The 26,481-nt window shown below is 27.2% G+C and overlaps 1 protein-coding gene across 5 annotated transcripts in view; it reads right to left on the bottom strand.

Annotated features, from left to right (window-relative positions):
• LOC117172726 (papilin) overlaps window positions 1–26,481 on the bottom strand; it is a 303,999-nt gene that overhangs the window by 33,780 nt on the left and 243,738 nt on the right. For 4 of the 5 annotated variants that reach the window (XM_033360885.1, XM_033360889.1, XM_033360887.1 and 1 more), the window contains exons 11-23: window positions 23,736–24,076; window positions 20,364–20,543; window positions 19,594–19,767; window positions 17,744–17,932; window positions 17,503–17,644; window positions 14,994–15,109; window positions 14,500–14,914; window positions 13,975–14,409; window positions 11,473–11,979; window positions 11,043–11,400; window positions 10,842–10,966; window positions 6,375–6,575; window positions 5,902–6,300 (exon numbers count right to left, since the gene is read on the bottom strand). In XM_033360885.1, the coding sequence (XP_033216776.1) occupies window positions 5,902–6,300; window positions 6,375–6,575; window positions 10,842–10,966; window positions 11,043–11,400; window positions 11,473–11,979; window positions 13,975–14,409; window positions 14,500–14,914; window positions 14,994–15,109; window positions 17,503–17,644; window positions 17,744–17,932; window positions 19,594–19,767; window positions 20,364–20,543; window positions 23,736–24,076 (3,582 nt within the window). The remainder of the gene's footprint in view (window positions 1–5,901; window positions 6,301–6,374; window positions 6,576–10,841; window positions 10,967–11,042; window positions 11,401–11,472; window positions 11,980–13,974; window positions 14,410–14,499; window positions 14,915–14,993; window positions 15,110–17,502; window positions 17,645–17,743; window positions 17,933–19,593; window positions 19,768–20,363; window positions 20,544–23,735; window positions 24,077–26,481) is intronic. The other variant, XM_033360886.1, reaches the window with a different exon arrangement.

The raw sequence follows: 26,481 nt of genomic DNA, 5'->3' as shown, positions 1-26,481 counted from the left end.
ACTTTGATGATATAATCAGTGAATTTGCACAAAAAAAAGCTAGGAAAAAATTGTAAGATAATCAAAGACTAATTGAAATAAGTATCTGTTATTTTTGTAGTTGCAAATTGTTCTAAAGATAATAAATAAATTATGATAAAAATAGTTTTGAGTTATTTTTCTGCACCGTCAAACATTTGGATTTTCTCTGCCCTTCAGGGGGCCCCTTCAAGATTTAGCCCCAGGCCCCGAAAAAGGTTAATCCGGCGCTGATCACATGAACAAATTCCCTTTTCACAAAATTTTTTCGCGGCCAATGAAATAAACAAATTCGAACTATAAAGCTAAACGATTTGGTTTTCCAAATTATCAAAACTGAGGTGCAAATCATTTTAAGCAATTTTAAGCTAGAAATATTAAAAATTGTACGATAAAATTTTTGTTATAAACAGAACACTTCTTTAATTACGAGTTTCATTATTTTCATTTTGAATAGTTTGAAAATCCTTAGAAAGCTTCAAAATTTTATTTGAAAATCTTGAAACATCTACATGTTGTTTTACATTTATTTAAATTTTCCATTATTAAACAAATTTCTTTAGAACTTCTAAATATCTTTTATAATGATTCGAATACTTCCTAAAAAATGCTGTTAAATCCTCCAAAATGGAAAATATATTTGACAATTTTAGAAATCTTTTTAAATCTCGTTAAATATTCTCTTAAAATTATTTCTTCAAAATAAAAAGTAATTCTCAATTTTCATAGGAATCTTAAGAAGAGATTTATTTATTATTTTGGAGCCTTTCATAAGAACTAGTGAACTATTTGCATCAATATTTAGGTACGGATAGCCGGATTTTGTTGGTATACGTAGACACTTCTTTTAAATTATTTTAAATAATTACAAATTTTGAATTAATTTTGAATCTTTGCAGACCATCTGAATATCTCTTCAACTTGCTCGACTTTTTCCAAGGAATTACAGATGTTCAATATTTATTACAAATCAAAATACTATAATTTTACTTGTAAATTAAAGTTTTTCAAATAGAACAATTAAAATTGTAAGATTCAATGTTTAGTTTTTTGTTTTGTTTTGAATATATGATTAATGATTAACGATTTTACGTGAACACTCAAGTATGTCTAAATAATCAGCAATTGTTATTTTTCTTAATTACATTTCAAATTTCAGGCTAAAACTATATTTTAAATTAGATAAAAGCTTTTAATTATGAATATATTATTTTGGAATTATTTTAAAATTCAAAATAGTTTATAAAATTTCAATCGAGCGTTTACATTTGCTTAACTGAACAAGTGATTTCGAAATTACAATTGAAACAATTTAATTTTGAATGTTAAAATATGGAAATTCTTAAATTTTGAACTGATTACGAATCGTCTTGTGAAATCAATTATTATTCAGTTATTAATCATTAATTTATACTTCAATTTTAAAAATCATTATACTTTATATTCACTTTTGATCAACTTGAAAGGTTTTTTATCCAAAATTGTCGATTTCAAACGCCACTAATTTTAATTTTTTAAGTCTTTAAAATTGTATTTTAAAATTCTTTAAATGAAAAATGTACGCTTAAAAATTAATATTCAAAATGGATAATTTGTAAGAGAAAGACATTCGAGTTACGCACTGTTCACTGAATTATATCATAATTGAAAAGGATAAAAATGCAACTGATAATTTTTTTAAACTGTTGAAATAAAACTTGATGAGAAATTGTTTTCTACAAATTTGTAAAATTCCCGGTCAAAGATTTTACGAAAATTGCAATAATTTTTCAAAGTTTTCATAAAGATTTCACAAAGAATTCAAATATTTCGAAAAAAGATTTCGGATATACTTAAAAGACTGCACAAATTCTTCAAAGATTTCACAAAGATTTTAATAATTTCACGAATATTACTGAATATTTCAAAAATATTTCAATTATTTCGCAAAGATTTTTAAAGAATTCATAACCACTTCACAAAGGCTTCACCAAGAATTTAAACAGACTTAAATTATTTCCCAAAGATTTCACAAAACATTTATGATAGATTTCAAAGACTGAAAAAAGATTTCAATGATTTCAAAAAGTTTTCAAATATTTTGTAAAGATTTTTAAAGAATTCACAAAGATTTCACATAGAATTCTATTACTGCATAAAGATATCCAATATTTTTCAAATATCTTTAAAAAATTAAAATTGCAATGATTTCCCAAATATTTTAAAGATTTTACAAAGATTTCTATTATTTAACATATATTTCAAAGATTTCGGATAGATTTAAGAGACTTCAAAAGGACTTTAATCATTTCTCAAAGATTTCACAAAGATTTGAATAATTTCACAAATATTACTGAATATTTCAAAAGTATTTTAAATATTTCGCAAGACTTTTTTAACAGTTTACAAAGATTTCACGAAGATTTTACAACGATTTCCCAAAGATTTAAAATATTTTGCAAAAAGTTAAGACATTTTTAGAGACTTTACAAAGATACTGCACAAAGATTCCACAAAGGTTATATAAAGATTTTGCGAAATTTCAAAGGTTTGAAAGATTTCACAACGAATTTTATTATTTTACAAAGATTTCGAATATTTCGCAAAGATTTTTAAAGAATTCACAAAGAATTTACAAACATTTCACGAAGAGTTCAATGATGCCCCTAAGATTTCAAAGTTTTCACAATGTTTTTAAATATTTCTCAATTATCTTTAAAGAATTCACAAAGATTTACAGATTGGCCGTTTTAATAAAAAAAAAATTCCCGGTTATTTCCCGATTTTTTTTAGGTTCGCAAACATTTTTCACGGTCTATGATACTTGAAAGTCGAACTCTGAAGCGAATTTTTTTCATTTGAAGAAATAAAAACGTCATCATTTTCAATGCTCCAAATTTAAGAATCAATCAATGCATTTAAAAATTTTTTAATTTATGCAATTTTAAGCTAAAAACATAAAAAATTGAAGGATTACATTTTTTTTATAAGCTGAATACTTTTTAAATTAAAAGTTAAATTGTTTTTAATTTAAATACTTAAAAATTCCTTAAAATGGTTCAAAATTTTATTTCAAAATTTTGAAACATTCACATATTATTTCACATTTTTTCATATTTTCAATTATTTTAAAAAAACTATCAGAACTTCTAAGCATCACTTGAAATGATTCGATTTTGTTCTAATAATTTATTTAAAATTCTGCGAAATTAAATAAATTTCCCTAAAATGGTCTTTATTCATTTTTTATAACTTTGTAAATCTTTCTAAATCTTTTAAAAATATTATTTTAAAATTAAATTTTCGAAATACAAAATCATTTTTAATTTTTCGAGTAAATGTTTTTTATTCTTCGGAAGCCTTTAGAAATTCTTAAAAAGCTTCTCAATTTTTGTTCGAAATCTGCAAAAATCTATAATCTTTGGTTTCAAATTAGGCCGTGGACTATTTACACCGAAATTTTAGTACGAAAAGCCGGACTTTGTCCGTATACCTAGACACTTCGTTTACATTATTTAAAAGAACTTTCAATTTTAAATTAATTTGTTAATTTTTTCAAAACTTCTTAATATCTCTTAAAGATACTCGAATTTTTTCTAAGGCTTATACGTATTCAATACATCAAAATTCAATAACTTGACTTACAATCAATGTTTTTTTAATTAAACTATTAAAATTGTGACTTTCAAAGTTTAGTTTTTCTGCCTAGTTTTGAACATTTTATTTGAAATGACGGATTTCAAATGCACACTCAAAAATTTCTAAATATGAAGAAATTTTATTTCAAATTGAGCGGTTTAAAAATGGAATATTTTAGACTGAAATAATATTTCAAATTTTATAAAAGCCTTTGATTATTAATATATTAATTTAGAGTTATTTTTAAATTTAAAATAGTTCATAGAGTTTGAATCGGGACTTTATTGTTTAGCTAATAAGACTCACCAATTAAAACAGTTTAATTTTTAATGCTAAAATCTGGAAATTCTAAAATGTGAGCTGATTCCGTATCCTCTTGTAAAATCAATTGTTAAAATTCTTTGAATTAAAATGTACGCTTGAAATTCAAAAATCTAACATATTTTAAGTTAAAAATTTTTGAATGACGCATTCTAAACTACAGAGTATTATAATTTAAAAAGGTAACAATTTAACTAATTATTTAAAAAAAAGTTGAAACCAAAGTTGGAAATATATTTTTTTTCTAAAAATTTGTAAAATTCACGATAAAAAAAATTAATTTACTGTCATTTTCCGGTTTTTCTAGGTCTCATAAAATTCCCGGTCATTTCTCGGTTTTCCAGGTTTCTCGGTCCAGCGGCCACCCTGGATTTCAGATAGATTTCAAAGATTTTATAAAGATTTCGGATATATTAAAATACTTTACAAAGAGTTTAATGATTTCTGAAACAGTTCACAAAGATTCAAATGATTGCACGAATACTACTAAATATTTTGCAGATTTCCAAAGATTTTTCAAAGATGACAAAATTGCAATGGTTCCCGAATATTTGATAAAGATTTCACAGAGTTTTCAAATATTTTGCAAAGATTTTAGACAGATTTCAAAGATTTTACAAGGATTCCAGATAGATTTAAAATACTTCACAAAGATTTCAATGATTTCCGAAAGAGTCTATTATTGCACATAGATTTCAATCGATTTTAAAGATTGAATAAAATTTTCAAATATTTTGTAAAGTTTTCAGATAAATTTCAAAGATTGCACAAAGATTTCAAAGATTTCGGGTAAACTATGGACTAAACTGATTTCAGAAAGGTTTAAATTATTTCACAACGATTTCAGATACTTTACAAAGAGATAAAGATTTCAATAACTTCCTGAAGAATTAATAAAACTTTCAAAGATTTCGGATAAGTTTAAAAGGTTCCAATGCTCTCCTAACGACTTAAAAAAGATACAGAAATATTACTAATATTGTCAAAGATTTTACGAATGTTACAATTATATCTCAATAATTTTATAAAGATTTTCTGAAAATTTGTTAGGTTGAATAAACAGACTCTTGAATTACATTTTAAAAAAATCTTCATTTATTTTATGCACTTTTTATACATGAAATCGTCAGTCAAACTCAACTTCACAAAAAGTAGGTAGGTCCGCGCTGTTGTAAGAATCTCGAGAATGGGCGGTCCGAAACAAAAAAATTAAACAGTTTTAGATTCAGCATGACTCCAGAAGCCCGCTTAACTAGTATTATTAAAGAAATTTAATTTTAACTATATTATTGTTGCAAAAAACTATGAAAATAAACCCACTTTTTAGTTTCTGTTTTGCTTTTTCGTCGCTATTTTGTTATTTTTGCATGTATATCAGAAATTCTAGTTTGTCCGGTTGTTGGAGTCATACTGAATCTAAAACTGTTTAATTTTTTTGTTTTGAGCCGCCCATTCTCGAGATTTTTTCAACAGTGCAGACCTACCTACTTTTTGAGGAGTTGACCTTGGCTGACGTTTTTCTGTGTAAAAAGTGCATAAAATAAATTTAAAAAATGGTTTAATATATTTTAAAAGTGCATTGATTAAGCCTAATAAACCCTACATCAATATCATCAATAATAATCTCAGAAAAAATTCCGAAAAATAGTTTTTTTCTCAAACATTTCAAAGTTTATTTCGGAAATACTGCCTTAAAAGATTTCAGAAATACTTATATAATTTCACAAAAATTCGGGATATATTTCAAAGATTGAACGACCCGGATCAAAACGGTGTTGTGGGACAAGTATTTTGTATGAGTAAGCAGATTGATCTCTAATCTATCTCATCTCCTATGCATCCCTTACTCAACCTTACCATATAAATTCCTTCATTCCCGATAGAACATTGCAGTCTGCCAAACAAAAAATTTTCCATCCGGAAAAGAACATAAAATATAAATACCTTGACTATTAGGTCCCTTAGCCACAGTAACTCCATCAGAACAGCAGCCGAATTGATAAGTATAGCATGGACATCCCTCAAAGTTAGGACCATTTGCGGGAGTGAATCTATTCGGGCAACAACCATGCGGTGTAAACTGACATCCGCATCCTTCGTTGTTTGATCCACGAGCTGCGGTAGTATTATCGGGACAGCAACCAAATCTAGAATACTGGCATCCACATCCGTAAAAGTCTGGACCCCGAGCTGGTAAGATGTTGTCAGGGCAGCATTTGTAAGGTGTCGTGAGACAACAACCTTCCTTGCTAGGTCCGTGAGCTGGCGTTGTTCCATCATCGCAACAACCGTAGGTCGAGTTTTCGCATGGCATGTGGCAACCTTGATGTTGAGATCCAAGTGCTGTAATTGTAAATTTGGATTGCTTTAATGATCATACGGCACTTATTTTAGAAAGGTCCAATTTAGGTAATTACCAGCTGTAACTCCATCAGGACAACATCCGAAGTACGAAGCTGTGCAATTTTCCGTGTTGATGACTCCACAACCTTCGAAGTTTTCACCAGTAGCTGTCTTCTGTCCATCTGGACAACAACCATAAGTCGAATTGGCACAGTCTTCTGCTATTGATGTCGTAGTTTCAAAGTCTGGTGATTCAGAGGTCTCTTCTTCACAACCTGAATACAATTTTGATCATTTATTACGTAACAGATCAGGTAGTGGGTTCTTCACTCATGCACGTAATTTTTGCAAATTTGCAAAAACTTTCTCCTGAAGATTATCTTTTCAGTTTTAAATTTTATTATTTGGTTAAAAGTTGGTTAAAAGCAATGACCATTTCAAGCAAGGTTATATTGAATTGGTTGATTTCTTTTTGAATGAGACCGAATTTTTTGGGATTAAGCTGACATATTTCACACGATTTTTTAAATTGATAAATTATCGAAAGATTAAAATAAATGATCCGCAGGTCTACTAGGTTCCTTTTGCTATTTCAGTTATTAGTCTTTTACGGCATATAAGTTATCCAACAAAATTATAACGACTAAAAGTCTTTAAAAAACAAATCGGCGGCAATTTTGGAATTCCGGTGACAGATGCGCGATTCAAAAGCCTTCGAAACCCATTCGACAGAAGTAAATGGATTTTTCTTTCCTGGGTTTTTGGTTAAAAATTAAACTGTTTTGTTAAAAAATCGTTTTCTCGGATTAAATATTCAGCTCTTTTCATATTAACCTTGGTCTTTTTGATTTTAAAGATACTAGATTTCAGTATAAATATTGATATCTTTCTTGGAATAAAGCAACTGTTTCATTGAAACTTAGACTATTTACTAGAAAATTAGCTTTTTGTTTAAAATTCATATTTTAGTATTGAAAAGTGGACTGAAATATTCTTCGGATGAAAATTGAATTATTTATTTAAGTTTTTTTTTAATCCATCCGTTTTAGAAGAAATTTCATCTTTCTTGAATAAAATTGAAATCTTTTCGGTTGAAAATTCAACTCTTCATTTGAAAATTTGTCTTTTCGATTTGAATATTCACCTGTTTTAGTAGAATTTCCATTTTTCTTGGTCAAAAATTGAACTGTTTGATTGAAAACTCAACAAAATTGTTAAAAAGACATACTAGTTGGTTAAAAATTTCGAATTTTTAGCAGAAAATTAACTTAATGTTTAAAATTCTTCCCGTGCTAGAGTTGGAAAGTGAACTGGAAACTTCTTTAGATACACATTTAACTATTTTTTAACAGTTTTTATAAATTTCATCTGTTTTAGAAAAAATTTCATCTTTCTTGAATAAAAATGCAACTATTCATTTGAAAATCTTTTTTGACAGTTTGAGTTTTTGATTTTAAAATTCACCTGCTTAAGCAGAAATTTGATCTTTCTTGGATAAATATGCAACTGTTTGATTAAAAATTCAACAATTTTGTTCAAAAGTTATAATGCACGGTAGAAAATTCTGCTGTTTTGTTGAAAATTTAACTATTTCGTAGAAAGCTTAATTTTTCTTTGACAGTTATATTTTTGTGTTGAAAAAGGAACTAAAATCTTTTTTAGTTGAAAGTTCAACTTTAAAAAAAATGTGCCGTTTTTGATTAAAAACTCAACGGTTTTAGAAAAATTACATGTTTCTTAGATAAAACCAAAAATGCAACTATTTTGTAGAGAATTCAACTATTTAGTTAAAAATTAATTCTTTTTGGTTAACAAAAATTCGTCTTTTTGGATTTAAAACTCAATTTTTTTCGTATAAATGTATTTTTTGTTAAAAATGCATATATTCATCTTGTAAAGTCAACTGGAATCTTTTTTAAATACAAGTTTAACTATTTTTTAAAAGTTCTTCTGTAAATAAAAATTTAATAAAAATGCAATTGTTGGATTGAAAATTTAATTTTTTCATAGAAATTTATTTCTTGTTTAAAAATTCATAGTTTCATCGTGAAAAGTCAACTGAAATCTTTTGTAACAGAAAATACAACTAATTTTTTTTTCTTCAAAATTTATCTTTTTGATTAAAAAATTCATCTGTTTTGCCAGAAATATTTTTTAAAATAAAAATTAACTTAATTTAAAAAATTCTTCTTCTTTGCTTGATTATTCAACTGTTTTGTTTAAAAGATTTGGTTCAATCGCGGACAATTTCAAGTTTTTTTCCAGGTATCTCAAGTTTTTTCCAGGTATAACTTTTTGCAAATTCATGATATATAATGCTTTTTTAGTATTTGAAATTTAATTAATATTACAGGATACCCTTAAATATTTTAGCACGGTAGATTGATTAAAGAATACTTAAAACATCATTAATCATTTCTTGAATTTGTCTCTGAGGTCCATGAATTCGAATAATCATTCAAACTAATTTGTATTTGATTTACTTATACTTAAAATTCAGTGCATATTCAGAAAAGATAATGTGAGTAATATATCAAAATTAAAGTACAGAAAATACAACTAATTTTTTTCTTCAAAATTTATCTTTTTGATTTAAAAATTGATTTTGCCAGAAATATTTTTAAAAAAATGTAACTTGATTTAAAAAATTATTATTCTTTGCTTGAGTATTCAACTGTTTTTTTTTAAGATTTGGTTGAATCGCTTTGTTCAGAAATAATTTTTTTTGCTTAAAAATTTATATTTTTAGTTGAAAACTCATCTCTGGTTGAAAGTTTAAATGTTTAGTCGAAAACCCCTTTTTTGTAAAAAATTAATTTTTTAACTGGAAATGTAACTTCCATTTTTTTAAAGATTTATCTTGTTTAGTAGAAAATTCTCCTTTTTCAGTAAAAAATTATTTTCTTTAATTTGAAATTTAATGATTGTTGGGTAAAAATGCATCAGTTTTGTGGGAAATTAATTTTTTCTGAAGTCATATTGTGGTTTGAAAAATCAATTTTTGTAGGGAAAATTCGTCTTTTGGCTTGAAGGTTTATTAATTTACATAAACATTTATTTCTTTCTTGAGCGAAAAATCTGTATTTGTTGAAAATTTGTCTTTTCGGCATTAAGATTTTTTGTATACATTTAATCTTTTTGATTGAAATATAAACTATGACACTTTTTTGTTGGAAATTTATCTTTTCAGGTTGAAAATTCAACTCTTGTGTTCAAAATTTAATTATTTAGTTGAAAATTCAAGTATTTTTTGAAGAGTCAATCTTTCATAGTAGAAAAGATATTTTTTTGTTTGAAATAAAGTATTTAAATTAAATTTTGTCTCGAAAAATATCTTCTCCATCGCTCTGCTGAGAACCGAACCATTGAATTTCCAATTGCCGATTTTCCATCGAAAGAAGAATGCTTTTCAAAAATACAAGCATTATTTTTACAGGTGTAACGTATTCTAATTTCTCATAGAATCTGTATTATCATAAGAGAATAACAGAAATTCTTAACGTTTCAACAGGCTGGATGTAACTATGAATAAAAATTTTTTCTTATTAAATTTATGCTATACACGCATAATCTTTCCAGGTGTAACACATTCAAATTTGTCAAGGAATCTGTATTATCGTCAGAGAATCTACATCTAGTCTGGAAAGACGTTAAGAATTTATGTTATTCTCTGATGATAATATAGATTATTTTAAAAATAAATATTACAAGATAAAGATTCTGGTATTTGAATATCAATGATCGATCCGATAAAAATCTAAATTTCCATTAATACGCGAATTTTCCTTCATCGAAAGTTCCACCAAAGAGTAGAAAAAAAGCAAAATCTATTATTTTTAATTGACTTAAAGAAATTTAATGGAAGCATATTGAGAGGAATTAAAAAATGAAGGAATACAAAAGAAAGAATAGAAAGAAAGAGAATAATGTCACTTTGAAGGCGCTTAGCCTAGTCCTTTTAATGGATTCAAAAAGTGTTCAGTTGTTAATATAAAATAATTATGTTTTAATAGAAATAATTTGTAGTATCGTCGTAAATATTTTTATAAATCTATATAAAGATAAATAAATTTTGTTTACCTTACACTTATATTCCACTAAAACAAATAGAAACTATGGATGTGTATATATTTTGTGGACAGATTAGAAGGAATAAAAATAATCGTAACACACGGAGGCATTGAAACTATGCAAGTACACATATTTTGTGGACGGATTAGAAGGAATTAAATTAACCGAAAATAAACAAAGGCCTGCATGGAATAAAACAAAAGTGTCAATCTTTAGGAAACAGAAAAGAATTGGTTTCGGACATAAAACTATTCTTTCGTTGGGCACTTCTCTCGATGGAAAATTAGCACATTAAAAAAATAATTAATTAATGCTCAATCTATCGTTTAAATCTGAAAATATTAATTTTCTTCTATTCTACTCTTCTTACCGGGAATGAAAATGAAACATTATTAAAGGAACGATCAGGAAATTTTGAAAATAAAGTTCCCGGAGACCGGGGACAATGAAAGGGTCTTAGAAAAACTTACCCTCGCCATCAGGACCAGTAGCTGGTTTAATCCCATCTGGACAACAGCCATGTTCGGTGACATTGCAGCATCCCAAGTTGTCCTTTCCACTCGCTGGAGTTTCTTTGTCTGGGCAACATCCAAACCTGAAAGATCCGAGTTATTAAATTTAGAAGATTTTCAGGTAATAAGTATAGTTTATGATGATGGGAGAACACTGACTCTGTTTCATTGCAAGGCTTTTTGCATCCCTCATAGTCGTTGCCATCAGCAGGAGTGATTCCATCTTGACAACAACCGAAGAGAGTCTCATTGCAATGCTGATCAGGACATTCTTCATTATTTGTTCCTTTAGCAGGTGAAACACCATCTGGACAACATCCGAATTTAGTTTCTGCGCAAGTCTGGGCAGTCGGACATCCCTTTCCGAAGGGCCCTTCTGCTGGAGTGACTCCATCATAACAGCAGCCGAATTCCGTAGTCTTGCAGGTCTTCTTCTTCCTCAACTTGCACTTCTTGCCGCGTCCCTCCTTCTCCAATGCCCTCTGGACGGGACTGATGGTAGTCCAGATCTCAGAAACTAGAAAAATACAGATTTAACAATACCAGGTTTAAACTTTAGAGATAATTATACATTACTAAGGATACCAACCATGAGTCTTCTCAGTTAAGTCTGTGTCTTCGTCCTCGGCAGCAGTTGTTCCAGAAGGAGTTGACTCGTCAGTGATACCACTTTCAGTCGTTTCACTATTTATCGTACTTTCTCGAGATTCCGTAGTCAAACCAAATTCAGTCGTCATTCCGGACTCTGTCGTCGCACCAGATTCAGTTGTTAATCCGGAATCAGTTGTTAACCCAGATTCAGTTGTTAAATCAGATTCAGTTGTTAATCCTGATTCGGTTGTCATTCCAGATTCGGTTGTCAATCCAGATTCAGTTGTCAATCCAGATTCGGTAGTTTCACCGGAAACAGTTGTTTCTCCAGACTCTGTTGTTGCTCCCGATTCTATGTTTTCAGTTTCCGAAGTTTCTCCAAAGGCTCTTGTAGTCTCTCCAGATGATTCGGTTGTTGGGGCGGTGGTAGAGTCAGAAGTTTCCTCCGATTCAGTTAAGCCAGAAAGGGTCGAGCTCTCCATAGTGGTTTCGGAGAAATCTGTAACTAATTCAATAGTAATTATTAAATCACAAAGGGTACTTGGATTCTAGAATTTACAATTCAAATTTTAATAAATGGAAGTCTATTTTTCACAGACGGTTCTTTTTCTTTACAATATTACAGGGTGTCTACTCAAACCTTGGGAAAAAATTCCCGAACAATTTCAGGTTTATTTCCAGGTATCTCAAGTTTTTTCAAGGTATAACTTTTCGCGAATTCATGATAAATAATGTTTTTTTTTTTTAGTTTCTGAAATTTAATTAATATTACAGGATATCCTTAAATATTTTAGCACAATAGATTAAATAAGCAATTCTAAAAACATAATTAACCATTTTTTAAACTTGTCTCTAAGGTTCTACCAAGAAAGACGATTTTTCAGAAACAAAAATCAAAAATTTTAATTTAAAAAAAGTATCTGGAATAGATTAATTACAAAAAAAGGATGAATTTTTTAGAAAAGTTTGAAATTTTGAACTAAGTAGTTTTATTTGCTAACCAAAAAAGTGAATTTTATACTAAAATGATAAATATTTACCTGAAATACTGGAATTTTCAACCAAAAAAATTAATTTTTTACCTCAAAGACGACTTTTTTAAATAAAATACATGAATTTTTAACGAAATATTTGCATAGACAAATATAAAAACGAACAATTTTAACCAAATAGTTGAATTTGAAATTAAAAGAAATCAAGCTTCAACAAAAAATGGAATAGTTGAATTTTATACGAACTAGATTAATTTTCACCAAATAAGACGAATTTTATATAAAATACATGAATTATAAACTGAAAAGATACAATATCAAACAACAATTGAATAGTTACATTTTTTGTTAAAAAATTAATATTTAGCCAAAATAATGAATACTCAACTAAAAGGATGTAATTTATTTGCAACCCAGAAGATTAATTTTTTACCAAAAGGTAAAAACTTTCGATTAAAAAGGATGAGTTCTCAACCAAATATTGAATAGTTATATTTTCAGTTTAAAAAAATATTTTTAACAAAAAAATAAATAAAAATAAAAAGTTGTAACTGTAATAGTAAAACTTTCAATGGAAAAATTAATTTCCAGCTAAATAACAAACCAATTTAAAAAAAAAATAGCTTATTCTTCAACCAAGGAGATGAATTTCGGAGCCACAAATTTATCAGTTAATATTTCAACCACGGAAGATTGAAATTTTTAATACAAAATAATTAAATTCAACCAAAAGGAACGAATCTGTAACAAAACAAATTAATTTTCAACCAGATACTTGAATTTGAAACCAGAACCTATCAGTTTCCAATCAAAAACAAAATAGTTGAATTTTCAGTAGTTTTATTTGCAAACAAAAAGATGAATTTTACACTAAAATGATAAATATTTACCTGGAATACTTGAATTTTCAACCCAAAAAATTAATCTTCTACCATAAAGACGATTTTCCAACAAAACACATGAATTTTTAACGAAATATTTGCATCATCAAATACAAAAACGACCAATTTTTAACCAAATAGTTGAATTTAAAATTGAAAAAGATCAAGCTTCAACCAAAAATAGAATAGTTACAGTTTAGACAAAAAAGATTAATTTTCAATTGAAATGATCAATCTTTAATAATCTTTAAAATAATGAATTCTCAACTAAAAGGATGTAACTTCTTTGCAACCCAGAAGATTAATTTTTCACCAAAAAGTAAAAACATTCTATTAAAAAAGATAAGTCCTCAACCAAATATTCAATAGTTATATTTTTATTAAAAAATATTTTTAACTAAAAAAACAGAATTGAAAATAAAACAATAAAATAAAAATTTTGTAATAAAAAAAATTAAATCCATTAATGTAAAGCTAATTTTATAAATAAATAATCGTTGTTATTCAATTTAATATCGCAATTTTAAAAAAATGAAGCGGGCTCTCGAAAAAAATTCCCTGACTTCAACAAAAATTCCCCGACATTTCCAGGTTTTCCCATTAGAGTAGACACTTTGTATTACTAACCTGTGGTTCCGCTGGAAGTACTGGATTCAGAAGAAGTGGATTCAGATGGACTGGATTCAGACGAACTAGATTCAGAAGAAGCAGATTCTGAGGAAACTGTTTCTTCAGAAACTGTAGACTCTGTAGTTGCTGTTTCATCAGAGGAAGTTGTCGATGCAGTATTTGTTGTTTCAGTTTCCGCAGATTCTGTAGAAGATGAAACAGTAGTTTCAGAGGAGTCAGTACTATCCGTAGATCCAGAAGATTCGGTTATTTCTGTATTTACAGAAGATTCAGTCGGGATGTGAGTTGAAAACTCAGTTGAAGAGTCAGTTGAAGAGTCAGTTGAAGACTCAGTTAATGACTCAGTTGAAGACTCAGATGGAGACTCCGTTGAAGATTCAGTTGAGCTTTCAGTTGTTCCGGAAGCTAGTTCTTCAGTTGTAGCGTCAGTACCTGTAAATTTCATTAATAAATAAATTGTTCCGCTGGAAATCTTGATAGCAATTTTATATTTTCAACTAATTTGAGTAAAAAAATTCGTACCCGATTGAGTAGTCGCACCAGTGGATCCTGATTCAGTTGTACCTTCTGTGACTTCTTCAGTAGATCCATTAGTAGATCCAGCAGTAGATATTTCAGTAACTCCTGATTGGGTTACACCAGAAATAGTTGTGTCGGAACTGTCATCAGGGGAAGATCCACTTCCTTCCACAGTTGAACCATCTTCGCTAGGCAGAACAGTGTCCGTGAAGCCGGTACTGAAGATAGTAAAGTCATCATCGTAATCACTGCTTGCTCCACTACCACTACCAGAATCAGTGGAAGCTGAAATATCGCCTCTGCTGTAAGGTGTGTCGCTGATCATTACATCCGTGAATCCGATAGTTACATCGCTGCTTTCAGAATCCAAGAGCGAGCTTAGAGGAGCGACTTTCGTTGTTTCTGAATCGTTTCCATCCTAGAAAAAAATTTATAAATTAGATTAATCTTGAAGAGATGGAATAAATGAATAATAAATAGACCAGTATTTAACTTACAGTTTCAGGAGTATTGATACTGACGAAATCTTCTTCTTCTTCATCCTCGCATTCCTCTTCTTCTGACTCATTGGGCAAAGCTTTCGCCTTGTCTGGAGTTACTGGGATTACTTCATCTGAAGAAAGAATATAATTTATAATTAGAATACAAAAGTTTGGATTATTTTTCAATTCTTTAAGGGACCGTACTTAAATTACGTAACAGCTCAAGGGGGAGGAAAGAGGAATAAATCAGAAATCCAAAACACTAAATGGTATTTATTCGGAAACCAAAGAAGCAGAAATTATTTTTATCATTATATAATTTAAAAACAATTTTCAACGTACAGCATAAATTTATTATGATATGATATTTAAAGTGATTGTGATAAATATTTTGTTTGCTACCATAAATAAACAATTATAAACTTGCTAATAGGTACATTTATTAAAAATTCCGAATTTTTCTACATTCTTAATTTTTCTTCTCCGTATATTTACTTATTCCTAATTGGTCACTCTCTTAATTGTAACGCTTCCGAATTTTTACCCATACCGCTTCTTTGGTTTCCGAATAAATACCTTTAATAGTTTTGGATTTATAACTTATTCCTCTTTCCGACATAAAATTTTTTATTAAAACATCTAAATTTTTAAATCGATAATTCACATTTTCAATTTAAAAAAGTTGAGTTTTTACCTAAAAAAGATTACAGTTGACTTTTCAATACCAAAATATAAATGTTATAAAAGTCAATTTTCTACAAAATAATTGAATTTTTAACTAAACAGTTAAATTTTCAATTGAAAAAGATGACTTTTTAACAACATTGTTGGATTTTTAACCAAACAGTTGCATTTCTATTTGAGAACGATGCAGTTTATACTAAAATCAAGAAATTTTTAAAATAAAAATACAAATCTAAAAAAAAAAGTTGAATTTTTATCCAAACAAGATTTTAAATTGATTTTTCAATATCAAACTATGAGCTTTAAATAAGAAGTAAACTTTTTGTGAAGATACTTAAATTTTCAACAGAACAACTGGATTTTCAACCGAAAAAGATGATTTTAAACCGCAAGTTATTTTTCTCCGAAATAGTTGAATTTTCAAAAAAAGAAAAAAAATAGTAATTTAAAAACAGTATTTTTCCCTGACCATTAGTAATTTTTGTAACTTTGTATTTTTATTTAAAAAATTTCTTAATTTTAGTAGAAACTGCATTTTTGTTAGATAGAAATGCAACTGTTTGGTTATAAATCCAACAATGTTGTTAAAAAGTCATCCTTTTCGGTTGAAAATTTAACTGTTTAATTAAAAGTTCAACTATTTTGTACAAAATCGACTTTTATAACATTCATATTTTGGTATTGACAAGTCAACTGTAATCTATTTTAGGTTTTATTGTTGGAAATGTGAATTTTCAATTTAAAAATGTACATGTTTTTAGTAGAAACTTCATCTTTCTTGGACAAAAATGCAACTGTTTGGTTAAAACTGTAAAAGTTTTGTTAAAAAGTCATTCTTTTTCGTCGAAAATTGAAATGTTTTTTTTTTAAATTCAACTATTTCCTAGAAAACTTAATTGTTCTTCAAAATTTATCTTTTTTATTGAAAAATTCATCTGTTTCAGTATAAATTACATCTTTCTTGTTTAAAAATGCAACTCTTTGTTTAAATATTTTTAATTCTTGTTAAAGTCAACCCTTTTGGCTGAATATTCAACCGGGTTGTCAAAAATTTGTTCATACAGGTTGAAAATTTTCGTAACAAATTGTCTTCTTGTTTGAAACTCATATTTTAATGTTGAAAAATCAAACTAAAATCTTTTTTGTGTGAAAACTGAATTGTATTTTTTGAAAATTTGTCTTCAATTTAAAACTTTATCAGTTTTAGTAGAAATTTCATCTTTCTTGGATTAAAATACAACTGTTGAGTTGAAAATTATTCTTCTTTGATTAATGATTCAACTATTTTGTTTAAACCAATTTGTTAAGAAATCATTTTTTGTCGAAGATGCATATTTTTAGTAGAAACTTCATTTCTTTGGTTGGTTGTTAAACTTTTTTGTTAAAAACTGATATTTTGTATTGGAGATTCAACTGCCTAGGTCAAAATTGAACTATTTTCTTGTAAATTATTTTGTTGTTGTTATAATTTCAACTTACATACATAAAATTCGTCTCTTAGCTTGAAGATTCAGGAATTTAGGTGAACTTTTTTTTTGCTTTCATGACTGATAAATTTTTATTTATAGAAAACTTGTTTTCATCGTTGTAAAATTAATTTTTTTAAATAAAACTTCATCTGTTTTGATTGAAATATCAACTATTACACTTTTCTGTTGGAAATTAATCTTTTTAGGTTGATTATTTAATTATTTTTCAAAAATTCATTTAATTTCATAAAAATTCGAGCATTTTGTTAAAAAGTCATCTTTTATTATAGAAGAGTAATTTTTTCCGTTTAAGATAAATAATTAAATTTAAGTACGACCCCTAAGATAAGACACACTTTTTACTTGTTTACCTTCACCACATGGATGTTCATTGCAACTATCTTTGCCGAACATAATGCTTTCAACATCGCAATTGCTTGTGGGTACAGTCATATTGTCTTTCATACAAATCACCTTGCGGGTCATGTCTCCACCACCGCAAGCTTTCGAGCACTGTAAAGAAAGACGAATAAATAAAGAAGAAACGATAAATATTTATCGCATAACAAATAAAAAACGATGGAATTCTCAAAGTAGGATAATATTTTTTACCTTGCTCCATGGACCAGCAAACCATTCACCCTTGCATTCTTCGATCTTGGCAGTGCAGACATTCGTCTCGATGTATTTTTTCTCAGCATCACATTTTTCATCAGCTACTTTTTTCAGAGTATCCTCAGTCTCGAAGGTTGCACAAAATACTTGTCGGGTTTGAATTCCCGATCCGCATTTTGCAGAGCACTATACAAAATAGGAAGAACTCTAAAATGTGGAATTATGGGAGGGAAAGCAGGGTGTCTACTCAAATCATGGAGGAAAATTGCCTGACTATTCCAGGTTTTTTCCAGGTATCTCAAGTTTTTTCCAGGTATAATTTTCCACTATACGTGGCCATTTATATTATTACTTTTAATTTGAAAAGCTTTGGCAACTTATATTACAAGGCACTCTTAAATATTTTTGTTATCAACGGTTAATTAAATAATTAAATAATACTAAAAGTATAAATATTAATTTCAAGAATTTGTCTCTAAAGTATGAAATGGTTGAAATTTCAACTAAACAAGATCAATATTGAACCAAATATACATTGAATTTTCAACGCAAAAAAAATCAATTTTGAACCAAAAATGGAATATTTAAACTTTCATTTAATTTAATAAATTTTCTACGAAAAAACAACAAATTTACAATCAAAGTGATTAATTTTCAAATAAAATGACGATTCTTCAACTGCAATAGATCAATTTTAAATCAAAAACATGAATTTTTAATAGAAGAGGTTAACTTTCAACAAATTAGTTTTATTTTCAGCAAGAAGGATTAACTTTCAAATAAAATGATGAATAATTAACTGGAATACTTGAATTTTCCATGAAAAAAGAACTTTCAAACAAGAAAATAAATTTTCTATAAAAAAATACCACATTTCAAGAAAATACATGAATTTTCAACGAGATTGTTAAATTTATATCTAAAAAGATGCATTTTTAACTGTGAATAGAATCGTTAAATTTACAGTTAAACAAAATAATTTGTAACAAAAAAAATATATAATTTTTAACAAAGTAGTTAAATTTTCAATCAAAGTGATGAACTTTTAACTAAAATGATGAATCACTGATTGGAATAGTAAAATTTTAATTCGAAAATATGAATTTTTAAGTAAAATTATGAATCTTTAACTGTAATAATGAAATTTTCAAATTAATGATGAATGTTTAACTGGAATATTTAAAATTACAATGAAAAAGATAAATTTTCAAAGAAGAAATTCAGTTTTCAACCAAAAATGAAAAAAAATATATTATCGATAAAAAAAATTTATTTTTAACCAAATTAATGAATTTTTAACTAAAATGATGCACCGTGAACTGAAGTAGATGATTTTTAAAAATAAAAACATGAATTTTCAACCAGAAAAATTAATTTTCTACTAAAAAAATAAATTTTCAACAACAGAAAATAATTTAAACCAAAGAAGACGAATTTCGAACAAATATGCACAGGAATTTCCAACTAAAAAAGATAAATTGTCACCCAAAAATTGAATAGGAAAATTTTAATTAAAACAAACAAACTATTTTCAACAAAACAGTTAAAGTTTCAACTGTAATAGTGTAATTTTTATTATGGAAATTAATTTTGTGTCAAGCAAAAAACGAATTTTCAATAAAAAAAGCTCAGTTTTCAACCAAAGAGATGAAATTTCAATTAACATTATGAAGCTTCAAACAGAAATACATTCCTGAAAAACGAGTAAAGCTTCTAACCAGGTAATTAAATTTGTATTTCAAAAAAGTAATTACTTCTAGCACTTTGTAAAAAGCAGATATTTTCACAATTCTTTTTAATGATTAAAATGATTGAATAACTTATTCTGATGTAACAATATATTTTACCTCACTCCATTGGGCTGCTACCCACTCGTATTCACAACTTTGGGGGACGTCACAATTTCGACTTAACTCAGGTTTTTTTTCAGGATCACACTTGTCGTCAGGATAAGTTTTGCCATCCTGAGTTGCGCATTGTGCGGTTCTGGTTTCTTGAGTTAATCCACATTTTTCCGTACACTAAATTGTTAATGATAACGAATTCTTGGTTCTTTATAATAATAAAAAGGACATGGACTAAGAAAATCTTAAAATACGCTCTAATATTCAGATCCCACAACCCAGAAGATTCTAGAATTAAAGAATAATCCAGAAGAGTCCAGAAGAGTCAGGAACACTCCAAAATATTAATTAAAATCAAGAATTTTTTTAAACTGTTGAACACCAGAATATTATCTCATCTAACATAAAATCCAAGAACATCTTAAAAATGGTAAGAAAATGTAATATTCCGAAAATTCTAGAATACTCAAGAACTATCAGTCTTCAAGAAAATTAAAGAACATTGCAGAATATTGTAAAATTTTTAAGGAATTATAAAGTAAGTAAATTGTTGAACAGCCAAAATATGCATATATAAATAATTCCTTAAAGATAAATGTAAATATTCATTACGGTTTTATTCGAAACTTCAGAAAATCGTAGCTGTACTATAAAATAGCTGGTGCATGTTTGAAAGATATCAAGACAATTTGTACTTATTTTTCAAAAAAGTTGTTTAAAAATCTATAAAGCTTGTGAAAATTCAAAGTTAAATAAAATATTATTTTACTTACGCCGCTCCAGTTTGACGTAACCCAATCGACACCAGCACAAGGCCTCAACTCGCACACTTTTTCCCGTTCAGGTAATTCTTCCTCACAGGCGGAGTCCTCCAAAACCTGGATTTTTCCATTCGTTTTTCTGTAGCAAGTTACTTTTCTTGTCTGTTTACCTTCTCCACACAAGTGATCGCACTGAAAATTAAGTATTTCATAGATTATCCATATATCGATGAAAAGGTATAATTAGAATAGACTTATAAAACATGAACCTATGAGACAAAACTTTCTTTATATTAGTATTGTATTTATTTCTAATGAAAAAAAATTATTATTGACAATAAATATTATTATGACACAGAAAACTTGTGTCCCTTTTTTCTTCTACCATAGAAAAAAAAACACGCGCGCTATAAGATTTTTTTTCTCACGCAGTTTTTAAATTGAAATATAAAATTAATATTAAGACAATATTGTTTTATTTCATATTAGCTATAATCTAATTTAAAAGAAAAGAAAAGCAAGGACAATATTGTACAGTTGAATGAATAAGTTTAATATAACATTATGTGACAAAATATATATCGCTGCATCTGCCTAAAAATCTATTAGAAATGACGATGGACTTAAAAATAGTCAATCATCTGAATAGATGTTTTATCATTTATTGCACAAAAAAATAACATATTTAACAGAAAAAGAAACATTTGTAGTATTGCTACAAGATTTTTAATTCTTATAATAATATCTCGAATTTTTTATTGTTGTCCAAATCCTACTATGACTGTCCAATTCTTAAAAAAATTAAGTTTTTAAGTATAATTAATTCATTTATTTTAATTTATTTGATATTTTATAATATTTGAATGCTAAATATTAGAATAAAAATTTGAAATACAAGATACAAATTTTATAAAACGATTTATTTTGTAGGTATATTTATTTATTTGCTTTTAAGATTATATAAATATAATTTTCCTAGGAATGTTAAGAAAGTACCAAAGTTTTTTTTTTTTTTAATTTCAAACATGTCAAATCAGAATTTCAACGAAAAAATGAATCTACAACCAAATTTTTGAATTTTTCCAACAAAAATGATACATTCTAAAAACAATGTGTTGACATTTTGATATTAAAAAAAAAGTTGTTGCATTTTTCACTTGCCATTTCAATCCAACAAGATGTACATTTTTAATCAAAAATAGTTGCATTCATAAAAAAGAACATATTTTCAACAAAATTATTAGAATCCTTAGCCAAAAAGAGGAACTCTTAACAGAAAAACAATAGTTTTCATCCAAAAAAGATGACTCTCTAACAACATAGTTACATTTTTAGTTAGAAAAGTTCAATTTTCAAAAAGAAAGTTAAAAACAAAAATGAATTCTCAATAAAGAATATAAAAACTAAGTTAAAATTAAAAAAGATTCTAATCTTAAAGCGAAATGAGTTGAATTAACCCTCAAAAACTGTCATTCAAATAATTAAATCCTCAATTAAAAAAGAATTTAATTTCAAACGAAACATTTGCAATTTTACAGTAAGGAGATTACATTTTTACAAAAGAGATTAATTTTGCAAATAAAAAGACGAATTTTCAACAAAATTCTTGAAATTTCAACCAAAAAAGATTTTTCTGTCAATAGTGTAATATGATTTGAGAATATCTTTTAATATTATTTTCCAAAGTTTTATAAATTAGGCATATCAATTGAATCCGTACAAATTGAAAAAAATCATTTATAGTAAACTCGTCAAACCTTGTACATGTTCCGTGTCGACTGATTCTTAAAATTTGAAATATTTGAATTGCTCTGTACTATGAAAAAATATTCCTGAAAAAATTTTAAAAACCTGGGTAAAAATCTGGATTTGGGTAGACATTCTGTTATAGAGCTTCTAAAATTTTTGTTTAAAATATGGTTTTCGCACAACAACAAAAATAAAGTTCGTTAAAAGTTACATAACTAAAGCGCTTAGGAATTTTATTCAGATTATTAGAAAAAATTGACATTAAATTATTTTCAAGATTGTGCAACTAAAAGGTATGAATTCATTCTGGCCCATAAGTTTCAACTCAGAGAAGAAATATATGATTAAATATTTTTTAGCCCCCTAGGATGTAACTTGTTTTCTTTTAATTCACTAACTGCATTAAAAATCAACTTACAGATATAAGGGTATGACATAATTTAATTATCATGAAAGTTTAATAATTTAAAAGTTTAAAAAAAAACCAGGTACACTCTTAGATTTTCAGTTGAGTTTGTAGAGGAAAACATTTTTTTGGGTATAAATTCTTTAAAATTAAACCAGATATATTTTTAAAATAAAATTTTTCTAAAATAACAAATAAATTTTTTATTTAATTTTTAACAGAGCACAACGTATAAACTTTCAAAGTTTTTATTTTTTACAGAAAAATCAACTATTACAATTGAATATTCTATCATTTTGATTGAAAATGTATTCACTTTTTGGTTTCAAAATGAATCTTTTTCAATTGAAAATCTATGCACTTCGATGAATGTTTGTCATTTTTTATATAAAAGTTAATCTTCTTAGTTGAAAAAAATTTATCTTTTTGATTGAAAATTCAACTATTGCAGGTAAAAATGTATCTTTTATGTTTAAAATGTAGGTAAGTCAGTTAAAGATACAACATTTTGGTTGAATTCAAAATATAATTATTCCACTTTTGGTTCAAAATTGATTTTTTTGTTGAAAAATCCAGTATTTTTGTTAAATATTTATAATTTTAGTTGAAATTCATCTTTTTAGTTGAGAATAAAACTATTCAGTTGTAGTGTAAACTCATTTGTTAAAAGTTAATTTTTTTGTTTGAAAATCATATCTATTTCAGTTGTGCAATTATTCCTTTAAACACTATAATAAGTCTAAACCTTTTTATTTTTAAAGTTTCAATATTTAGAATATTTAATATTAACAATGTCCAGTGTAAAAATGTTTTTGATTTCAACCTAATTTATAAAAAGCATATTTTTCGTATCTTTGCTTGATTGGATTCTATGATACGTTACTTGAACTAAAAAAATTAAAATTGTTATTTTAATTTGCTGATGACCTCAATTTTATCAATTTATCATATTATTTACATAACCTTACATTTCTCATGAACCTGAAGTTTGCAGACTTTTTATTTTAAACGGGAAAAGAGCATTTGACAGCTTCTTCCAATCATGAACGCGGGTTCCCCGACAACAATAGTTTCAAATAGTTTCAAGTAATTTCGAGATAGTTTCGAGAATTAATCGAAAATGGTGCCATGCGCTTTCTAATAGTTGGTTAGGATAGGGCAGGATTGGACCAAAAATAGTGAAGCTTCCAGCCAAAATTGGATAATTGAATAAACAGAATTTCACTCACCGGTTTCCATGGACCTACATGCCACTGAGGGCAATCAACCTCTTTATTACATTCCTGCTTTGACTCAGGTTTAGGTCCTAGGTTCGCACATTGCGAATCATCGACAATCGAGGGGATTCCCCCAGAAACCACCTGCTCGCATTTAACTTCTCGAGTTTGCTCACCGCCCTCACCGCATTGCTTGGTACAAGGACTCCACTCGCCTTCCACCCATGAAGGTGGGCAAGGCTCCTCACCACAAGCTTGTGTATCTGCTGGCTCTCGCAGAGGATCACAAAGTTGCTCATCCACTGGTTCATTGTTTCGCCGACCAACACAGCTCACTCGTCTTGATTGATAGCCTTGAATTCATATTTTCCTTGATTTAAATAACTCGAATCCTAATCTACCATTAATTCTTCTTCAACTTTCATTTTGAAAAGGATTCGACTTATACATCAAAAAAATTTTGGGATCTATTTTATGCCAAGATAACGATTATAAAATTAAATGAATATTAAATAATTCAACTCCCGATATAAGAACTGTTTCGGGCATAGCTTATCTTGGTCTTGATCATAAATCGGGAAAATCGAAACGTAAACAGTCACGGCCGCCTGAATCATTTCTGCTAGATTTGGACGCATGACGCAACTTGAGGCAACTAACGCGCTGGGGGAAGGCGGAAGCCATCAGTTCTAAGAATATCGTGAACCGAGGAGTCTTATATCGGGAGTTGAGTGTAATAGCAAAAGTGAAGCGCTACGCTCGCTTATTATCCTTTTTTTATTTCGATTCCTTAAGTATCAAATTAAAAATAAAAACTATTGAAATAGCTACATCGGATTACATACAATTATAACTGAATTTGAATTTGAGTTTACACTTAAATATAAATATTTTTATTTTAATCGGCTTTCATTTCATTAAAAGATTTTGTTCCAGTAAGAATTAGAAGCAAAGAAAAAAATAACAAGTTAATGAGGGATTTTATATCGTAGTAAGATGTTCTTAAAAGACATCCTGACAGTCTTAGTCTCAGTGTACTTTTAAATAGTAAAAGGTCAAAATGAAAAAATTCATAAATAAAAATGCTTAAATTCTGATTATTTTTAAGATAAGAAGTCAAGTTTTCAATTCCAAAACTTCCAAATTGAAGAAATTTCAAATTTAAATCATCAGACTTACAGAATTTTTAATGGTTAAACTTAAAATTTGCATAATTTTTAATTTTACATTACCAAAATTAAAATCCCTTCAATTTTAAAGATATACAATTCAAAGATTGTCTAGGATTTTAAAGGTGTATAAATAAGTGTTTTTAAATTTTTATAATTTTGGAAATCAAAAGTGAAGTTTTTAATTCTAAATCTTCCAAATTAAAGAAGTGCAGAATGTGAATCATTCAAAAAATGTATTTTAAGTGTATGTAATTCAGAACATTTTTTAAGAATAGTTATATTTTAAAGTTTTAAACTAAAAATTCTTCAATTTTTATCATTTACAGTTGAAACCATATTAGTTATTAAGATTCATACATTTTTTTATTTTTGGATAATTTTCCTGATTTCGGAAACAAAAATTAAGGTTTTCGGTTCTAAATATTTCAAACTGAATAGGAATTTCGAATGTAAAACTTGAAAATTACCAGATTTTTAATTGTGAAACTTAAAACTTTTAGATTTTTTAAATTCGAAGTTCAAAATTTATACATAAATATATTGTATACATAAATGAAATTTTTTAAATTTTTATGATTTACAATTGAAACCATATTAATTTTTAAGATGCATACTTTTTTAATTTTCCTGATTTCGAAAACAAAAATTCAAGTTTTCAGTTCTAAATATTTCAAACTGAACAGAAATTTCGAATGTAAAACATGAAAATTACCAATTTTTTAATTGTGAAACTTAAAACTTTTAGATTTTTTTTATTCAAAGTTTTACAATTTGAAAGATGTATACATAAATGAAATTTTTTAAATTTTTATGATTTACAATTGAAACCATATTAATTTTTAAGATGCATACTTTTTTAATTTTCCTGATTTCGAAAACAAAAATTCAAGTTTTCAGTTCTAAATATTTCAAACTGAACATGAATTTTGAATGTAAAGCATGAAAATTACTAAGCTTTTAATTGTGAAACTTAAAACTTTTAGATTTTTTTTTATTCAAAGCTTAAAATTTTAAAGATGTATACATAAATAAATTTCTTTTAATTTTGATGGTTTTAGAAATAAAAAATCAAGTTTTCAATTCTAAATCTTCAAAATTGAAGAAATTTCGAATGTCAATAATCAAAATGACCAAATTTTCCATTTTAAAACTTAAAACTTGTAGAATTTTTTATTTTTAATTTTTGAAAAGAAAAGCTCTTCAATTTTAAATATTTGCTTTTCAAGAATTTCTCATTGTAAAACGTAAAACTTCCATAATTTTTATTAGTAAATTTTCAAAATCGAAAAATTCAATTTCAAAGATTTACAATTTAAAGTATGACTACTTTAAAGAGAAGCAATTGAAAATTCTTAAATTTTTTAACTATTGAATTGCAAAATATTCAATTTTCAAAATTGACATTTTAAAGATATGAATTTTAAAGATTTAAAATTAAAATTTATTCAGTTTTCTAGATTTTTAAATGCAAATTCTTTAATATCTCAAACAGTAAAAATGACTTTTGTTTACATTTTTTAAAGATGAAAATTTTGTTTTTGTTTCATCATAGGCGTATCTCATATAAGGCGACCTTTAGTAAACGT

This window comes from Belonocnema kinseyi, chromosome 5 (genome assembly GCF_010883055.1).
Source record: "Belonocnema kinseyi isolate 2016_QV_RU_SX_M_011 chromosome 5, B_treatae_v1, whole genome shotgun sequence".
Taxonomy (NCBI): domain Eukaryota; kingdom Metazoa; phylum Arthropoda; class Insecta; order Hymenoptera; family Cynipidae; genus Belonocnema; species Belonocnema kinseyi.
This window is presented reverse-complemented; position numbering and strand designations above follow the sequence as displayed.